General features: G+C 49.0%; 1 protein-coding gene across 1 annotated transcript in view; it reads left to right on the top strand.

The window, feature by feature from the left end:
* Positions 1 to 19,755, top strand: part of st6galnac5a (ST6 (alpha-N-acetyl-neuraminyl-2,3-beta-galactosyl-1,3)-N-acetylgalactosaminide alpha-2,6-sialyltransferase 5a) — a gene marked incomplete at its 5' end in the record, with an annotated part of 40,515 nt that overhangs the window by 15,163 nt on the left and 5,597 nt on the right. Inside the window, one exon of the mRNA XM_079750525.1 lies at positions 9,548 to 9,960. Within this exon, the coding sequence (XP_079606651.1) occupies positions 9,548 to 9,960 (413 nt within the window). The remainder of the gene's footprint in view (positions 1 to 9,547; positions 9,961 to 19,755) is intronic.

Below are 19,755 nucleotides of genomic sequence, written 5' to 3'. Positions count from 1 at the left end.
TCACTCTGAGAAATGTGTTTGTGGTTGCTCTCGTTCTCATTCTGCCCCTCTCTCTCTCGCTCTCTCTCTCTCTCTCGCTCTCTCTCTCTCTCTCTCTCTCTCTCTCTCTCTCTCTCTCTCGCTGGTTAAATAGCGAGACAAGCACAGCTGTACTGGATTGGGTGATAGACTGTTATGGGGCCAATTAAGGGAGAGGACTGTTTATGTTTATGTCCTGTGTGTGCACGTGTGCGTGTGTGTGTGTGTGTGTGTATGAGCACGCCCGCACAAATCGAAACCAGCTCAAACATGAACATGAGGCATTAGTACCGGTTCTAGAGGTTATCGAAGGAGCTCTGAACAATGATGGGAACGGCAGAATGGCTAAATGTCAGAAGAAATATAAAGATATAGGTTATGTATACTATTTTCTAAGCCGTTTTTATCCAAGTTTATGTATATATACATGCAAACACATATATGTGTGTGGATTTGGTCACATATGATTCAAATCTGTGTGTGTTATTGATCAAGACATGGTTCAGGTTTCTCCATAAAGAGACGGGAGTGAGCCGAGAGATAATAGGTAGAAATAACACATTCCTGTATTTTCCTCAACCTTTGTCCGCCCGGCAAAGATAAGGAAAACCAGAACCAGAAGGTGGTGCGGCATGTTAGAGGAATAAGCCGTAAACCATTTTCCATTGTTATGAAACGCCCCACATCCATTTCCTATTCATTCCAGGGTTCATTTTGCGGTATTATTGTGTACTATTGTTCCTTATCGTTATTTACAGTTTGTCTCTGGCTGTCTTGTCAGGCTTCCGGCGATCTGCTTCCCAGAATGACTTTCACTGCCCCCTCTCAACCTCAGAACCTCAAAACTCTGTAAACTGTACATTTATATATTGATTGAATGAATCAAATGTATTATGATGATAAACAGTAACAGGCTTTATCACAAATCTTGAAAGCCAACCAAACATTTGGCAGTAGGCTATGTGGAAGATTTAGGTATGCAACTATCGCTGAGGCTACCAAGTTTATCCTCAAAGAAGAAAAAAAGGGAAAACCAAATGAATGGCTGCCGACTGGTCTGGGACACTTTGTTGAAACCGAGAAGCATGCGGCGTATCTGGTCTCCCCGCTGCCAGAACCGACCCGATCGGTGGGCTTGACAGCGACTACCAGACCGTAGACTAAGGCCCATTCCTGCAGAGCTAAAGTGCATTCTGGATTTACCAGGCTGCTGGTCCCGGGAGAAATGTGTGTATCCTCTTACTGCATTACAGACTTCTCACCGTAGGAACATTGCACAAATGTAATAATATGCAGTTATTCTGAGACAGGACCCCTGAGTTGTCGTCACATGGGAATGAAAGTCATATCTGCTACTTATCTTTGATGCTAAAGTGATTTCAAGACCTGCTCCCCTAATAAACCCCTCTGTTACTGCTGCAGCAAAACCCCTTCATGACAAGGTAGCATCTACAGAAATGGAGTTGAGAGCAGCGGGGAAGTGAAATGCTACACAAAACGATAAAATAGTACATGGGGGGCTTCACCAATAGACACGTCTTAACGATGGCAACGTGTTTTTAGGCCTTAGTTTTTTCTCTAAGCCTCAGTGGCTCCGTGCTGGGCTGCAGAGAGCATCGCTGGACCCCCACAAATGACCCCCAGACCCAGCTCAACAGGCTGGGCTTCGAGTCAGCCGCCCTGCCTCACCCTGCAGATGCAACAAGATCCAAAACGGACAACCCACATCTTTTAATCTTTTTTGTGGCTCTATGGAAGAGGCACTTTTGGGGCGCCACCTATGTATGTTTGGGGAGCTGTCCACAAAATCACACACACACGTGCACACCAAGACACACACTCACACACACACGAGCAATCACATATCGAGAGTATCCCCTTGTTTCATTTCTTGCTCACTTTGAAGATCCGAGCTCTGCCCTAAATCTCTCCTCTCTTCAAACGACCCTTAAAGGTTGAAAACCCGGTTTGGAGCAGCACGTTTGTTTCTCCTCGCGTCCTGTCCTTAAGCCACCTCTCTGGTCCTCTCCTTTGTTCCTCCCCTCCTCTCCTCCTCTCCCCTCCTCTCCTCTCCTCCTTACCTCACCTCTCCTCTCCCCTCTCCTCTCCCTTGATGAGCTCTTTGGCCGGTACTTCCTGTTCTCAGGTACTTCCTGTTGTCAGGCACTTCCTGTTCTCAGGTTCTTCCCTCTAATAACCGGTCAGGCTCCCCGGCGCGCCGGACAAACAGCTCCGTATCAGGAGCTGTGTGCTCATCTATCTCTCGCCCCGCGGTCATCTCACCGGCTGCCCCCCCCCCCCCCCCCCGAGTGGCCGACTCCTAATGCCCATCGACACGACAGCCGTCGCACATCGATCCCCGGCCGGTCTAAAAAGTACTTTAAAGATATTACGGGAAAGCCTCCAGCTGTTTGCGATTGCCTCTAATAGGGAACTGGCCCTGCGGTCGCTGTATGTACTCTGCTCGCCCATCCACCACACGCACGCGTAATCACATACACGCACACACAGGCACACACAGCCAAGGCCAGAAATAATTTCTCTATGAACGGTAATTGGTAGCTCTGTTGCTTGTCTGTTGCTCTCTCTCCCGCTCACTCTCCCCCTGCCTCCCTCTCGCTCTCTCTCTATGACTCTCTATTTCTCTCTCTTGCTCTCTCGCTCTTGCTCTCTCTGTCTCTCTCTTGGTCTCTCTCTCTCCATCTCCCGCTCATTCCCTGTCCGTCCCTCTCCTTCTCTATCTCTCTCTCTCTCTCTCTCTCTCTCTCTCTCTCTCTCTCTCTCTCTCCCTCTCTCTCTCTCTCTCCCTCTCTCTCCCTCTCTCTCTCTCTCTCTCCCTCTCTCTCTCTCTCTCTCTCTCTCTCTCTCTCTCTCTCTCTCTCTCTCTCTCTCTCCCTCTCTCTCAGGGTTTCTTTCTCTCCATTTCCTTCCTTCTCCTGCCGTCTGCGGTATTCTTCACGTGGAAGCGACCTAGCGTGCGCTTTATCAGATCGCTGCTGTGGGCCTGTATCTCCCCTCCGAGCCGAAACAACTCAGCTGAGCCAACCGAAAGGACCCTGAAATGGAAGCCGGTCTGGGGGGAGTGTGTTGAGGGGGGGGGGGGGGTCCTCTCATACGTGCGTCATACCCGGGGGTCTGGCCCCATTCCCCCCCCCCCAATACCCCTTCTGTGTTCTCCCTGTCCCTGGATATTGAAGTGTCTTGGGTTCAGCTCAGCTGCGTTTACCGATGCAACATCCTCCACTTTGCAGTCATGTTCCTTTGTTTCTTCGTTGCCCCCCCCCGACACACATCAAACGGTTGTACCATGGTTCGGTCGCGGCGTGAGTTGTACTGCCTCCCCCCGGCAGTACAACTAAGGAGGAGTGCTGTCAAACTAAGGAGGAGACCCTCAAAATAATGAGGCTGGAATCATTGTGCCAACATCCCCGTCTCCTCCAAGTCCAGCAGGGCGTGACTTCCAGTCCTAACCACAGCAATGGTGACCGTCTTTAGTCTATTCCTAAATGCATTAAACACGACATACATACACTTAATCACATAGAGGTCAGAAAGGACTGTTTTCTTTGGGTTCTTTTCTTTACGTGTCAATGTCAAAGAGCCCACTAAAAAAATGAAAAATGTGCTCTCTTAGGACCGAATTTGGTTAACCATAGTTAAATTAATACAATAACATGATGTCAACCAAAACATTTTATACAATTATTCACTGTATTATTATGTATTAGTATTCAATCCAATTACAGCACTTAGTCCAATTACAGCACTCTTATTGTCAACTGTAACTCATAGCTTGGTGATTGAGAGCTAGCTTTGGTGTTTCAACTATTCAAAAATCAAGCTCTACCCTGTGTACCCCCCCACCCTCTGGAAAGCTACGTGCCCCCCGACCCTTCAGATTTATGCCATGCCTCACGAAAAACAACATCTGAGCTGCCTCAAACGGGAGAAATAAATGCTTCCATCCAAAGTGCCTTTCAGTAAAATAATATTTCCATCCAAAGTGTCCGGGCACAGCACCGTGGGTGCGCTCATTCTGCCTGAGCGTGTGCAGCAACACCTGGACTTCTACACTCATTATATTTACATATTTGCAGGGAATGACCGCAGAGGCCAACGCCACTATGCAGATCATCCTTCAGCTCTACTGAAGAGCTTGAAATACAGAATGCATGCAAAACACAAAACAAATACAAATGAAGTAGGGTTGTTGGAAGCTGATATTCAAGCTGATTGTCTTTGAATAATAGCAACACTTGATCCGCTTACTTCAACACAAACAATGGAGAGTTGGGGTGAGGGTGAAAGAACAGACTTGGAGGCAGCACAGCGGCGGGGGGGGGGGATGTCACCTGAATAATGCAGAGGAAGAGAGGAGAGGAGAGGGGAGGAACAGAAAACAGAGGTACAGGCTTTACACAATGTCAATCTGCTGGGTCTCTTCCAGCCCTCCGTCGCTGCCTTCACTAAGATCTGAACTCAGGGTCAGAGAAGATGTGATAGCCTTACTTGTTACCCTTGGTGGGTATCTGTGCTTCCCCCTCCCCCAGCTCATAGCAACAGACACCCATCACATTATTCAAAATTAGCTTTTAAATTATAATCAGCTTGGACACGGCCAACCCCCTTATTGTGAATTGTGTTAATGTGTTAATGTGAACGGTGAAATAAAAACCACAGCGCACTTGGCTGGCACAAAACCTGGCTCCCAAGTAACCAAAAGACTGGCTCTCTCCTGGTGGATCCAACTGCAGCGCTGATGACTGTCTCTCTCCTGGTGTTGACTGTCTCTCTCCTGCTGTTGACTGTCTCTCTCCTGCTGTTGACTGGCTCTCCTGGTGTTGACTGGCTCTCCTGCTGTTGACTTGCTCTCTCCTGCTGTTGACTGTCTCTCTCCTGCTGTTGACTTGCTCTCTCCTGGTGTTGGGTGTTGACTTGCTCTCTCCTGGTGTTGACTGGCTCTCTCCTGGTGTTGACTGGCTCTCTCCTGCTGTTGACTGTCTCTCCTGGTGTTGACTGTCTCTCTCCTGCTGTTGACTTGCTCTCCCCTGCTGTTGACTGTCTCTCCTGGTGTTGACTGGCTCTATCCTGGTGTTGACTGGCTCTCTCCTGCTGTTCACTGTCTCTCTCCTGGTGGGTCCAACTGGCTGTGGACCGTCTCTCTCCGGGCTCTCCCCTGGTGTTGACTGGCTCTCTCCCGGCTCTCTCCTGGTGGATCCTATTGGCTGTCATTCCCGTGGTCCGCAGAGCAGCTGCTCTCTTCCTACTTCTTCCCCGGGCCGCTCTAGATAACTGAAACCAGGGCATGTCTCGCTTCATGGGCCACAAGTGGAGCAGGGCTGCTGGCCCAGCTTCCTGTGGAACACCAGCAGCGGTGTTAAGCGCGCGTCGCCCCTGAAGAGCCACGTGTTTCCAGGTGTAAAGGGCTGCCGGGCTCGCTGGCTGTCGCCAGACCAAGATCAATCGTAGATTGATCTTGTACGCGATTGACTCTGTACGCGATTGGCTGCTTGCCGTCGCGTCCCTGTCGTCCCTGTGTTAAACCAGCCAATAGCGCGCCCGAGGGAGAAAGAAATGTATTGCTCTTCTGCAGACCCTTCTGCAGGGCGGACTCAAATCGCTGGCAGAATGGGCGGGGCCCCCCGGTCCACTGCCACGCCCCTTGCAGGCGTTTCATAGCGGGGACATGTTGGGGTTATGGATCGAAACGGCAGCTGTATGCAGTTATGCTATCAATGCGGTTTTATTGAATATTTATATAATCGCTGAACAACACGGCTCGTGGGAAATAATAGCACTTTTTTCACCCAATTATTCTGCTCGTTTATTAGTTTGTATAATGGAACAAAAACATGTTTTTTTGTGCTTTTGGCTTTCTGGCACCCTGTCCCAAACTGTATTTGGGATTAAAAAAAACGGCAAATAATGTCGAGCTCCATTTGCTTCGGCCTGCTGCCACCCCCACACCGACCTGGGGGTCCCGGCCTGCGGGCTGCAGCTCAAGCAGTACTGGGGAGTGTCTGCTGCGTTCTCAGCGGGGCGAAGGTAAGGAGTGAGTCACAGCCACGTCAGCCCCACTCTCAGCTGAGCCGTGTCTGAGGGGTGGGGGTCGGTGTGTGTGTGTGTGTGTGTGGGGGAGGGGGGGTGACTCTGGACCACTGCAGCCATATTACTGCTGCGAAGAGCCCCCCCACACTAATCCCAATGGAGAGGACAGGGCGGCCGAGGTCCGCTGAGAGAGAGAGAGAGAGAGCGAGAGAGAGAGAGAAGGAGAGAAGGAGAGGGAGAGAGAGCGAGAGAGAGAGAGAGAGAGAGAGAGAGAAGGAGAGGGAGAGAGAGAGAGAGAGAGAGAGAGAGAGAGAGAGAGAGAGAGAAGGAGAGGGAGAATGAGAAAATGTCAGAGAGAAAGTGAGAGGGAAAGAGAGAGAGGGAGAGGGTATCAAAGATAGACAGAGAGCAAGGGAGCCCTCATCCTCCAAACACACACACACACACACACACATTCAAAAACACTCACACACACACACAAACTCAAACACACACACACACACGCACACACACACACACAAACACAGAAACACACGCAAACACACACACACTGCCACACAATCTGTCTTTCACACATACACACACACACGCACACACGCAAACACACACACACACTGCCACACACACACACACTGCCACACAATCTCTTTCACAACACACACACAAACACAGTCAGAGTGCAGGTGAAAATGGGATTTCTGACCTTCCTCACTTTGTCGGCATGGCGCCTTTCTGCAGCCTGATTGGCTGTCAACAGCAGCCATTGGGTGTGGGTTGGTGGGGTGTACAGGGGGACTGAAGTCCTCTGTCTCTCCTGCTGCTGCTGCACACTGAAACTCATTAGCACAGCCCGTCATTAACAGCACAGCAACATGGGGCCTCTCTCGCCCATGCTCTGCTGCTCTCTCTCTCATGCTCCGTTGGTCTCTCGCTCTCTTTCCCGCTCGCTCTCTTCCTCTACTTCCCCCACATCGCTCGTCTTCTCCTATCTGCCGTTTATTTTTAGCAGGCCATCTCTTCCTTTCTTTCGGGAGATTTTTTTTCCCCTCTCCCCCCCTGTATTCTGTCAACGACTCTACACTCAACTCAACCTGTCCCTATGGCCACCAATGTCTCTCTCTCCATGTCTCTCTCCCCGTCTCTCTCTTTCTCTCTCTCCATCTAACGCTCTCTCTTTCTCTCTTCATCTCACTCTCTCTCTCTTTCTCTCTTCATCTCACTCTCTCTCTCTTTCTCTCTCTCTCTCCCTCTCTCTCTCTCTGTTTCCCTCTCTCGATTCGGCAGGTGTAAAATATCAGACCGGCAAGAGAAATAGTATTATAATAAAATAACACACAAACACACACAGACACACACACACACACCCACACACACACACCCACACACACACACACACACACACACACACACAATCCACACATACAACTGCACAAACACACAACAGTACACACACACAGATACAACTGCACAAACACACAGCTGTACACACACACACACACACACATACACACAATCCACACACACACACACACACACTCTCTCTCCGCCCCCACAGTCAGCCAGAGTCATTTATTCTTGTTATGTGGGAGCCTAAGGAGAGAGGGACCACTACTTCCTGCTTCAGGCGCTTCACATTTGTTCCGGCTGCTGAGATTGTAAATAACAAGCGCCCAGATCGCTCCCATTTTCTATACAGCGGCAGCAGCCTATATATAAGGCTCCTGGGGCCGGGTCGGCATGCTGCGAAATGCAATGCTGGATATCACGGTCACAGTGGTGTCTGTGAATGTATGTGTGTATGTGTGTGTGTGTGTGTGTGTGTGTTTGTGTGACAAATTGTCTTTAACTGTCTCTTGGGTGTGTGTGTGTGCGTGTGTTTACATTAATATGTACAAACATATGTATATCCCTCATAAATGACCTAGCAGCATGATGTCCTTCTTGTAAGTGTGTGAGTGTGTGTGTGTGCGTGCGTGTGTGTGTGTGTGTGTGTGTGTTTGTATCTGACATACATTTTACAATGAATGAAAACAACTGTCACAATATTTAATTGAAGCTAACGAGACCCCAGATGGATGATATTCTTCCCTCTGATCAAACCAGCTTGCTTGTCCATCGCCAGGCAAACACACAACTCACTGAGACGGCATTTGCATGAATGGAATAGAAAGAAAACTGCAGGAATTGTTTGTGAAGTACTTATTTATATTAGTTATTGTGAGTTATTCTGAATGTGTGTACACTGCATTGGAAGCTGCGATAGAAAGATAAATCGATTAAAGCAATGAGCGGCAGGACGGACAGAAAGAGAGAGACGACAGCTGGACGGACATACATATTGACAGACAGCCTGAGGGGGAGAATTGACTCACATCTTTCTCGTCGTGACCATTGCTAGGTATATTTTTACTCTTGGACGGCATGACAACCCACACGCACACACACACACGCACACACACACACACCCAAGAGACACAGTTACAGCCAATTTGTCAACAAAGCATTTTCCACAGCAGACACGTTGCCATCCTCTCCACTGAGATCCCCCATCGCTACGCGTCTCCGACTCATTTGCATGTGGATGCTGTATAAACTGCAGGCCTTGGACAAGTGTGGAGGAATATATATTTACAGACTGCAGAGCCGTGTTTGTTTACTTACCACCGAGAGGACACAGTGCTGGGAAAGGAAAAGGACTGGTGGACAACCGTAGCAAGCCTAATATTGACTCGCACAGTTCATATTTGTATGGAGACATTTTAATTTGCCTCCGCAGTCTATTTACTTCTGGTTGCTTTTTCATCTCGATTGTTTCCCCTACTCTTCCCCTGCGCCGTCTTGTATTTCTATCCGTCTATCTTTCTGTCCGTCTGTCTATCTATCTATCTATCGATCTAGTAATTATCTGTCCGTCTATCTATCTATATATACAGTATTTATCTTTCCACCTATCTATCTTTCCACCTATCTATCTGTCTGTCTGTCTGTCTGTCTGTCTCTCTGTCTGTCTGTCTGTCTGTCTGTCTGTCTGTCTATCTATCTATTCAGTATTTATCTATCCATCAATCTATCTATATATCTATCCATTTATCTATCTTTCTAAATATCTACTATTTATCCATCTGTCTGTCTGTTTTATTATCTATTATCTATCCATCTACCTATATCTTTCTAGTATCTATCTCTCTATCCATCTTTCCGTCTCTCTCTCTCTCTCTCTGTTTGACAAAGCACAACATCCTAAAGCTGACATGTCGTACCACCAGGTGGGAGTGGGATTAGCCGTTACAGGCCGTTTTGAAAATCGGCCCCTTCTACTGACTCATCTAGGTGGACCCCTATCAGGTCAGCAGGGGCCGATTTATATAAAACGGCTTGTAACGGCTAATCCCACTCCCACCTGGTGGTACGATACGTCACCTCTATTTATTTATTTTTAAACATACCAGACACTAACGCCCCCCGCCCCGTTCCTCTCCAGCCCCTGAGGATGCACTGCCAGACGTGCTCGCTGGTCACCAGCTCAGGCCACCTGGTTGGCGGCCGCCGGGGCCCCGAGATCGACAGCGCCGAGTGCGTCATCCGCATGAACGACGCGCCCGCGGCGCGCGGCTACGCCGCGGACGTGGGCCGGCGTACCTCCCTGCGCGTCATCGCCCACTCCAGCATGCAGCGGGTACTGCGCAGCCGGCAGGAGCTGCTCAACGCCAGCCAGGACACCGTGTTCGTGTTCTGGGGCCCCAGCAGCTACATGAGGCGCGACGGCAAGGGCCTGGTGTACAACAACCTGCGGCTCATGAGCCAGGTGCTGCCCAAGCTGCACGTCTACGTCATCTCGCTGCAGAAGATGCTGCAGTTTGACGAGCTCTTCAAGAGGGAGACGGGCAAGGACAGGTGAGTGGGGGCGGGGGGGCAAGGACAGGTGAGGGGAGGGGGGGGCAAGGACAGGTGAGGGGAGGGGGGGGGGGGGCAAGGACAGGTGAGGGGAGGGGGGGGCAAGGACAGGTGAGTGGGGCCGGGGGGCAAGGACAGGTGAGGGGAGGGGGGGGGGGGCAAGGACAGGTGAGTGGGGGCGGGGGGCAAGGACAGGTGAGTGGGGGCGGGGGGGCAAGGACAGGTGAGGGGAGGGGGGGGGGGCAAGGACAGGTGAGGGGAGGGGGGGGCAAGGACAGGTGAGGGGAGGGGGGGGCAAGGACAGGTGAGGGGGGGGAGGGGGGGCGGGCAAGGACAGGTGAGTGGGGGCGGGGGGCAAGGACAGGTGAGGGGAGGGGGGGGCAAGGACAGGTGAGGGGAGGGGGGGGGGGGCAAGGACAGGTGAGTGGGGGCGGGGGGGGCAAGGACAGGTGAGGGGGGGGGGCGTTTACAGTTTGCAAACCTTTACGTTCCGATCACGCCAGGGCACCGTTAGCGGTCAGGTTGATGGAAAGCCTGAGGTACACACACACACACACGCACACACACACACACACACACACACACACACACACACACACACACACACACACACACACACACACAAACACACATGTACACCAGAATGTCATGGTTGCCTAGAACTGTGACGTTGTTTATAAGAAGATGTAGTTCACAGAATTCGGGCACATTTTTGGTCTATTGGGTCGATAGTTTGTGTATTACCTGATTGAATACTTTTCTACTTTATTTTATTGGTACCGTACCCTGCATTAAAGACCCTTCCCCTGGGGTGTCCCGGTGGATCGTACCAAGTAGAGCGCATACCATTAACCTCTTAAACCCGAGCGCCCCCGCGGGCGGGGGCAGCTGCGCCAACGTGTGCTGTAAACAGCACCACCATGCTCCAACATGTCCATGGTGCATACCCACGTAACGGGAAGAAGCTCGGCTAAAAGCCCATGATAACCATTTTTACCTAAACAAAACACAATTCTAACGCCAAGCAACTAAATGAGCCCGTAGCAAAACACGCAAAACGTGCATGCGCGCATACTGGCCGCCGCCGATTTCGCTACTTCATGCCACCCACACAAACTATAGGTCATATGAAAGCTGAGGCTCCACAGATTCCAATGATATCGCTCTCATCACTCTATGACAAAAACTCACTGAACTAGCAGCCAAAGAAGAGCAAAATAAATAAACAAATAAAAAACGTTATACAGTGTGATACTTTTGATTGGCGAATGGTGTTTTTTTACATGGATTTGGGTCCCTCGATTTGACTGCCCCTCGACTCTATTGGCTCTGACGGTTCGGTAGAGGGGTCAATCATCCAAATTGACCAATGCATACCCAATATATCTTCTTAGTTAGTTATATTTGTTCAAAGTTGCTGCCAGCGTGTTATATATATATATATATATATATATATATATATATATATATATATATATATATATATATATCTTTATCCCTAGTGATTGTAGTCTTTAGCTGTGTTTTTACCTTTGTTTTTACAGTTTGGTTTTATTATATGTTTATTATATGTAGTTGGAGTCACTTCTTCACACAACTTCATTTCGATTGTATGGTTTTCTTTGACTGGGAAAATGTCTGGGTGAATTTTCAAAACAAGTCAAAGCTGTTGAATTTGGATGGAATGAATACCTATAGTGATATGTCAGTAAAATAAAATTAGTTTTACAGTCTGGTACCTTAGAAGGTCAAATGGCACTGATGGTGCCCAAAAGTGCCCAAATGGCACCCTTTAGTCCGCCTGGACCTACCTGTACTAAAACCTCTCTAAAATCACTATATTCACTTTATTAGCATTTATCCTGGAACAGGGTACTCATCAGATGTTGTTATATGTTTCCCTAAAGGTTCTGGGCTACTATCCTATAGTTTCAAGGTGGTATTCACTCTAAATAATGTGTTTTCTCTAGGCGAAAATTGAAAATTGACATTTCTTACTATGTTCTAGCTGAATTTACTCTGACACAGTAACATCTATATTGATTCTGACACTTCTGCAGCCACCTCACAGGTGTTACCTTCTTTTTGAAACCAACTTTATTCATATAGCCCTTGTAGTTGTGGAGGCATACTCTATTTATTTTGGGCACGTCATTTCGGGCAGGAAGCCTGTGAAAAAGGCCTAGGGCTTAACAGGTTAAACCCGACTGCAAAGGTGTGTGGACAGCGATGTGGGCAGACTACCGGCAGCGTCGTTAAAACAACACGCCATGCCTCCACTGAGCACACCAGGATTCGTGTGCACGGTAGACACAGGCCACTACCGGAGTATTTTTTGCATTGAAGACGGAAGGAAAATAAATAACAAATAACTGTTCCCAGCAGGCAGCGAGGGCTGCGTTCTTGGACGCCCCATCTCCACAGGAAGCGACACCGCACTCAGTAATGTAAGAGTAATGTGGCCCACAACAACACACGTCCAGTGCGGCCGCTACCACCACATTAGCATTTAAAACAGCCAGAACCACATGAGGGCTCCCCTTCCAGCGCCACCTCAGCAGATTTATTTATTTTACCAGGAAGTATCTTTTGCAGGAAAGGGAAATTCAAACAAAGATCCGGCCAAAGAGTTGATATTCAGGTGTCGGGTTTGGAAGAGAGTTGGCATTTTTAACTATGACTTTAAAAGGATTTGTAGATGTGTATTCAAGTAACAAAGGACACTCGTGAGCAGGGGGAAAACAAAAGCTTCCTTTAGCTTCATTAGGGAGGTGAAAAACAAGAAAATAAGTCGATTCTAACCGGCTTTATCTGTGAAGGTCACAAACTGCATCCACATTTAAACCATCCCATCATATGCTCTAATGAGCGTTTGTTTCAACGTTTCTTGTTTTGTAATTCTGTAATTCGGCACAAACGTGATTTAGTTACAAAGGCAACTGGAAACATACACCTACACATATTCTAGAAGGCTCCTTTAATGTGGGAAAACCAATTCCCACCATGTCTTCAAGGTGTTAGGAGGGGCGGGGATTGGGGAGGAGACAGCCAGCGTCAAAACAACACATCTACTGCCAATGCGGCTGTCCATCACCAAGAGATAAGTGAAGGCTTGCTGCTTTTGTTATTCAAGTTTTCCCTTTCAAGTATCACGAGCAGTGACTTTTTTTTGTCATACCGTTTCTTCCGTAGCCTGGAGCACTATTCATTAGTCATCCCCGGCTTATTTGGTTGTAAGTCACGGTAAGGCACGCGCGTTTCAGACGTGTTGCATCATCACAGGGCTCACACTTTGTCATCGGGCGGCGGTGCAACGAACAGCTTCTGTGTCTGGGAGCCGGGAACGTTGCAGCACTTTCTCTGCACCTGAGGATTCCAATTGAGTACGCCCATACCAAGCCCCGCCGCCTCTTAGACATTACTCGGGAACGCATCTGCAGCCATGAGCGTCTCTCTCCCTCTTCATCGCTCTCTCTCTCTCTCTCTCCCTCTTCATCGCTCTCTCTCTCTCTCTCTCTCTCTCTCTTCATCGCTCTCTCTCTCGCTCTCTCTCTCTCTCCCTCTTCATCGCTCTCTCTCTCGCTCTCTCTCTATCTCCCTCTTCATCGCTCTCTCTCTCTCTCTCATCATTCATATGCAGTTTCACTCAGAGCGGAAGGATTGATTCATAGATGGTTAGATAGATAGATAGAAAGACAAGACAGTCACAGGGGAAATTATAGATAGAGGAGGTGATTTGGAGAATATCTTCTTCCTCATCCAGTGGGACCCTCCCATCACTGGAGAGTCTGAGTTTACAGTGACAAGGTCGCCAGAGGTCGTCGCCAGTTATCCACTATTATATCCTCTATACCCCCCCCCCCCCCCCCCCCCCCCCCCCCCACAACAAATTGCCATCACTCAGCTTTGGTGTGCGGAAGGACTCTATGGTAGACAGACGTTACACACAGCCGACTACTATGATTAGGAAAGTAAAGAGTAAGAAAGTGTGTGGAAGAGAGGGAGGAGGGATTGAGGGGAGGAAGTGGAGTTGGTGTGGGGGGGGTATTGTGTGTGTGTGTGTGTGTGGGGGGGGGTATTGTGTGTGTGTGTGTGTGTGGGGGGGGGTATTGTGTGTGTGTGTGTGTGGGGGGGGGGGGAAGGGGGGGGCAAGGTCAGTGTTGCCTTTGCTTTCTGTGGTGTTATTTTTTTGCGAGTAGACCCTGAAAATTAGATTAGATTTTTTATGAGTTGTCAATGTGTTGTGTACACACACTTGATGTACGGTAAACCTTGGTACACCATCGACTGGGGCCATGTTGACCAACACATGAGCCCGTATTACTCTCCCCCACTATCCCTCTCTCCCCCCCTTCAGTCCCCCTCCTCCCCTTCAGTCCCTCTCTCCCCCTTCAGTCCCCCTCTCCCCCTTCAGTCCCTCTCTCCCCCTTCAGTCCCTCTCCCCCTTCAGTCCCTCTCTCCCCCTTCAGTCCCCCTCTCCCCCTTCAGTCCCCCTCTCCCCCTTCAGTCCCTCTCCCCCTTCAGTCCTTCTCCTCCCCTTCAGTCCCTCTCTCCCCCTTCAGTCCCCCTCTCCCCCTTCAGTCCCTCTCTCCCCCTTCAGTCCCTCTCTCCCCCTTCAGTCCTTCTCCCCCCCTTCAGTCCCTCTCTCCCCCTTCAGTCCCCCTCTCCCCCTTCAGTCCCTCTCCCCCTTCAGTCCTTCTCCCCCCCTTCAGTCCCCCTCTCCCCCTTCAGTCCCTCTCTCCCCCCTTCAGTCCCCCTCTCCCCCTTCAGTCCCTCTCCCCCTTCAGTCCTTCTCCCCCCCTTCAGTCCCCCTCTCCCCCTTCAGTCCCTCTCTCCCCCTTCAGTCCCTCTCTCCCCCTTCAGTCCTTCTCCCCCCCTTCAGTCCCTCTCTCCCCCTTCAGTCCCTCTCCCCCTTCAGTCCCCCTCTCCCCCTTCAGTCCCCCTCTCCCCCTTCAGTCCCCCTCTCCCCCTTCAGTCCCTCTCCCCCTTCAGTCCCCCTCTCCCCCTTCAGTCCCCCTCTCCCCCTTCAGTCCCTCTCCCCCCCTTCAGTCCCTCTCTCCCCCTTCAGTCCCTCTCCCCCTTCAGTCCCCCTCTCCCCCTTCAGTCCCTCTCTCCCCCTTCAGTCCCTCTCTCCCCCTTCAGTCCCCCTCTCCCCCTTCAGTCCCCCTCTCCCCCTTCAGTCCCTCTCTCCCCCTTCAGTCCTCTCTCTCCCCTTCTTTCATTATTTAATAAAAATGGGAAGAAAAATAAATAACAAAAGGCATTCATCAAAGTATCAAAGACACGAAATGGAAAAACGTATCGATGAAAGAGAAAGGTCAATAAGGAACAACAAGGCATTCATCAGAACGATGCGATTGGAGATGACAAAGTTACCCCAGCCTCACAGTGTGCCTCTGAGCATCTTCCTGCCACCTCCTCCATGGAACATACTTTCATCATGTTCAGCCACACAAACTTCAGCTATCAGCATTCAGCAAATACCACATCTCCCCAGCTGCCTTTATAAGAAAAGAATAATTTCCCCCTAAGACATGAAATGAAGCCTTTAAATTGCCATGAGTCCGTTCATAACCAAACACTGTGTACATAATAGCCATTTAATCAGCTACGGCTAGCGCTGATTAGCAGAGAAGGTAATTAAGGGGAGGCAGAGAGAGTGATTTCCTCTCGTTTTTCTTTCCGTCCCTCCTTGATAGCAACGCCCACCAAGCGGAGGATCGCCCGTCTCTCCGTGCTCCGTGGCCGAGGGGGATTTGGGATTGAAGGAGGATTTGTCTCTTTGCAATAACCTGAGATCCCCCTCTCGCTCTCATCCATCTTCCCACAATGCAGTGCTGCCCCCCGCCGCCACCGGGGCGTGCCACCTGTTGAGCTTGTTGACAGTGCCGGCGCTTCTCACAGAAGGGTAATGGTAGGGACAGGAACAGGTGAAGCATTAAGTCAACGATTGGTGTGTAGGCGGGCCATAATTATGGTCATGAGACGCACCTGCCCACAGCCCTACCGTTGCACCTCGGTGACGAAGGGGTCTGTTGAACACAGCTCTCTGTGTTGTTTCAAGGAGAGAGCGGCATGGGAAACGTGCGGTGAGCTAATTTGTTGTCGAGTCAAAGCCAGTCTTGCAGAGCGACTCTGCGTCGATGGACTGTGTCAAGGACCGCCTACTTGTTGTCGGCAGGAGGTCTTGATTGACGTGTGGGCACGACCAATCACAAGCCAGAATTCAGCCGGAAAAGGAATTCTACGATGCGGTTATTCTTTGCTCAGCGATTAGCCAAAGCTCAGCTAGAGCTCCTTCCCTCCGCGACCAAAACCCAGGATAAGTGGTTTTGAAGTTGAAGTCTAAGAAAGAAGACTGAATGGATGTTAATGTTAAAATAATCCTGAATAAACCTGATTCACCCATGTCACAAAGAAGTTGCATATACATTTCTGGGAGTGAAAATGTTGTCAGCCATGACAGTGGCGTCTTCATTTACTCGAGGAGACATGGCTCTGTTTGTCTGACATGGGTGATGAGATGAATGGTGACGTTGTGCAAATTAACAGAAAGGGCTTCGACTAAGTCAGAGGTGATTCATAAGCCAGCAGTATGTATGAATAGGCTGGCTTTGTTTTATTTGTACTCTTCAATCCACCGCTCAAGAAAATAGCTTTTGTTCTAGTTGTCATATTAGAGGCGACAAGTATAATCTTAAAAGGTATGTACAGAGGGCACTATTCAGTCCTGAAATTGAATTTCTTAATAATAATTCGTGCAAAGTTTCCAGTAGGTCTTGCATGATAAAATTCTCATTAAGTCTTATCCCTTTTTTAAAATTATTTTATTTACTTTAATTCTGCTCAGTTGAATATGGCCCTTTATTTGTCCCGAGCTATTTGCAGTTTTCGCATTGGATCTTATTTATAACCCTATCACCCTGACGCAAGAGAAATGAGAGGATCTTTTGATAAGCTTTGTTCTTCGGGGGACAGGCACAGACAAAAGACCTTGCCATTTCACAGACACACACACACACACAAACACACACACACACACATACATACACACACACACACACACACACACACATTATTCAGCAGCATGTTCATCATAAACAAGGGAAGCGAGAGCAGGTCTTAAGTGAGATTAGCTGCGCTTGGCATTCAACGCAGATCGCTTAATTGTTCATTGAACTTTGAAACTTTTGTGCGTGTGTGTGTGTGTGAGTGCACTTTCCTGCGTCTCTTCTATGCGTGTGTGTGTTTCTGTGTGCGCCAGTGTTTTTCTTCATCTATTTTGTGTGTGTGTGTGTGTGTGTGTGTGTGTCTTGCTTTTGTATGTTGGAGTGTGGGTTTTCCTGGTTGTATGATTGATGTGTGTGGTTGTGCATGCATCCCTTATGCATGCACAACCACAAAGTCTCACAGACATGACGTGTGTGTTCGTGGTGGGCCCACGGGGACCTAGCCAGGCTGTGCTGAGAGTTATCAGCATGACTCAACGTGTTGCTCACAACCTGCCCTGGCCCTTCATTAAAGCAAGGCCGGCCGGCCAGATAGCATGAGAACGGAGGCTGACGACAGAGTGCTGTGTGTGTGTGTGTGTGTGTACGTGTGAGTGTTTGTGTGTGCGTGTGTGTATGTTTGTGTGTGTTTGTGTGTATCTGTGTGTCTGCGTACGTGTGAGCGTTTATGTTAGTACGTGTGTGAGTGTGCGTGTATGTACGTGTATGTGTGCTTGTGTATATGTATGTGTATGTGTCTGTCTGTGTATGTGTGTGCGTGTGTGTGTGTGTGTCTGTGTGTTCTTATAATGCTCGGTGCCTGAGACCAGCTCCTTGAGGCTGTTTATATGGTTACTATTTAGCTGTGATGAAGACGCCGAGGGGAGGTTGCGGCATGCCATCCATTACTAGAAAGAAACTCCTGGAGCGAGGAGATTATTAACTTTTAGTAATTTGTTCCGAACACAACGGCAGCGGGAGACACATCGCTCGCTGCCAAACAGGTGAAGCCCGGGATATATTTAGGGCGAGAAACGCTCCTAGTGATTCACGCAGCGATTCGCGAGGGCGGCGATGTTTGTTCGTTTTGTTCAGGAGCGAGCGGGGGACGCGCCTAGCAACCGACGACAAACACACACGACAACAGCAGTTCCAGACGCCACGGCGGGGTATTCTTATCCGGACCCCCTGGGGGGGGGGGGGGGGGGTCTCAGTGTACGTCAGTCCTCGTCTCTTTTCAACAGCAAAGAGACGACCGCTGGGAATGTTCCCCCCTCTTCCCCTTTCCACTGGGAGGGCAGAGGGGGGAACACACCTACTATAATAAAATTGAGCCTTCTATAGTTAATAACCCCCCCCCAACCCACACACACTCATCAGCCCCCACTCCGCCCGAGGGGAGGGTAGTGTTTGAAGTGCAAACGAGGGATAGGCCTCTTATTTTTCAGAGGCGCTTTTATTTTGGTAACGCAGGGACAGAGTTAGACTTCTGTGAGTAGCGTCTTTTTGAACAGCCTGGCAAAGTGTTCACAGGAAATCATCTGCCAACACCTGTTCAAAAAAAGAATAGAGAGAGGAAATGAGCGTGTTTTTAACTTAAATTTTTCTGGCAGAGAGCTGGTGTTGCAGCTTCAGCGGGTGCAGAACACACCTAATCACACAGTGTATGTGATATATGCGTTGAATAGACTCTTTACATCCACGCTCAAAAGGGATTCTAACATAAGGTGAAGAGCATGGACGCACAGAAGTCACGTTGAGCTTGCATTGGCATCAAATTGGCTGTACTAGCACAAAAAGCAATCACATTCGTGTGTTCTATGTTGTGATCCCAAAAATCCATGTAACGAATACTAAAGGCCTCCGCAATCATGGCGTGCAAGTTTAAAGTGCATCGCTTTCACTTCCACAAGTACTTAGACTGCAGGCGGAGCTGAAATGCGTTGAAACGTTTTTTTTTGCATTGACAGGCCTCTTGATTTCCATCTCTTGCCATTTTGATGGATTTATTTTCAGATGATCCATTTAAATAGCCTGTATTTAATATGATTCCGGTTTCAATGCAAGGCCACAAGAAAGCTCAGCTTCCGCTTGCGCTTCAGCTGCGTGTGGAAGGCTTGAAGATCGTAGCAAATGAAACGCAAAATGAGGTTTGTATCTGTTGAGCAAGCTAAAAATCAAACAAAACCATACTGTTTTTAACTCAGCAAAACCCGCGGATCACAAATGTAGCACGCAGTATTTTTGGCGTGACAATTCTAAAACATTAATGTCCGTCTTTCCAGATACGGCGGTATGCTTTGGGCTTTGAACGAACCACTGGAAACCGATTTCTGAGGAACTGATTAGTGTAAGCACTGCAAAAGCTGAATTTATTGTTTGACGCGATGCGTTGTTCGTAAGTGCACTTTACGAACCGCAAATCACGCCGACTACATTTCCGATGGCATTTACATTCGCCCCTTTGCCCTAACAATGCTCAAAGTTCGAGCACTTTACTTGAGGAGTTAAAAAATATCAGAGGTGCCTGAATTAGGACTAATCTCCGTATGAGGATTGTTCGCGAAAGGGTAGATTTCGGTTCACGCCAACTATAAATCAGGTTTAGGTAGCACCTTAAATGCTGCATAGTACTGTGAATGCCCTGCACTTGGTAAACCCAAAAGGTTGCAGAGACTGCAGAGCAAAGTGCGTGATTACCTTCATTATGGAGGCTGTGCCCTTACATAATGCAATGTATAATGCAAAGCAATACGGGTGGTTGAGTCAGATTCCAGCAGGGAATTAGTTTACCGTAGGAAAGTGC

This window comes from Pollachius pollachius (genome assembly GCF_949987615.1).
Source record: "Pollachius pollachius genome assembly, chromosome: 14".
NCBI lineage: Eukaryota > Metazoa > Chordata > Actinopteri > Gadiformes > Gadidae > Pollachius > Pollachius pollachius.
Note: the sequence above shows the minus strand (reverse complement) of the source record. Positions and strands in the feature narration are given on the sequence as shown.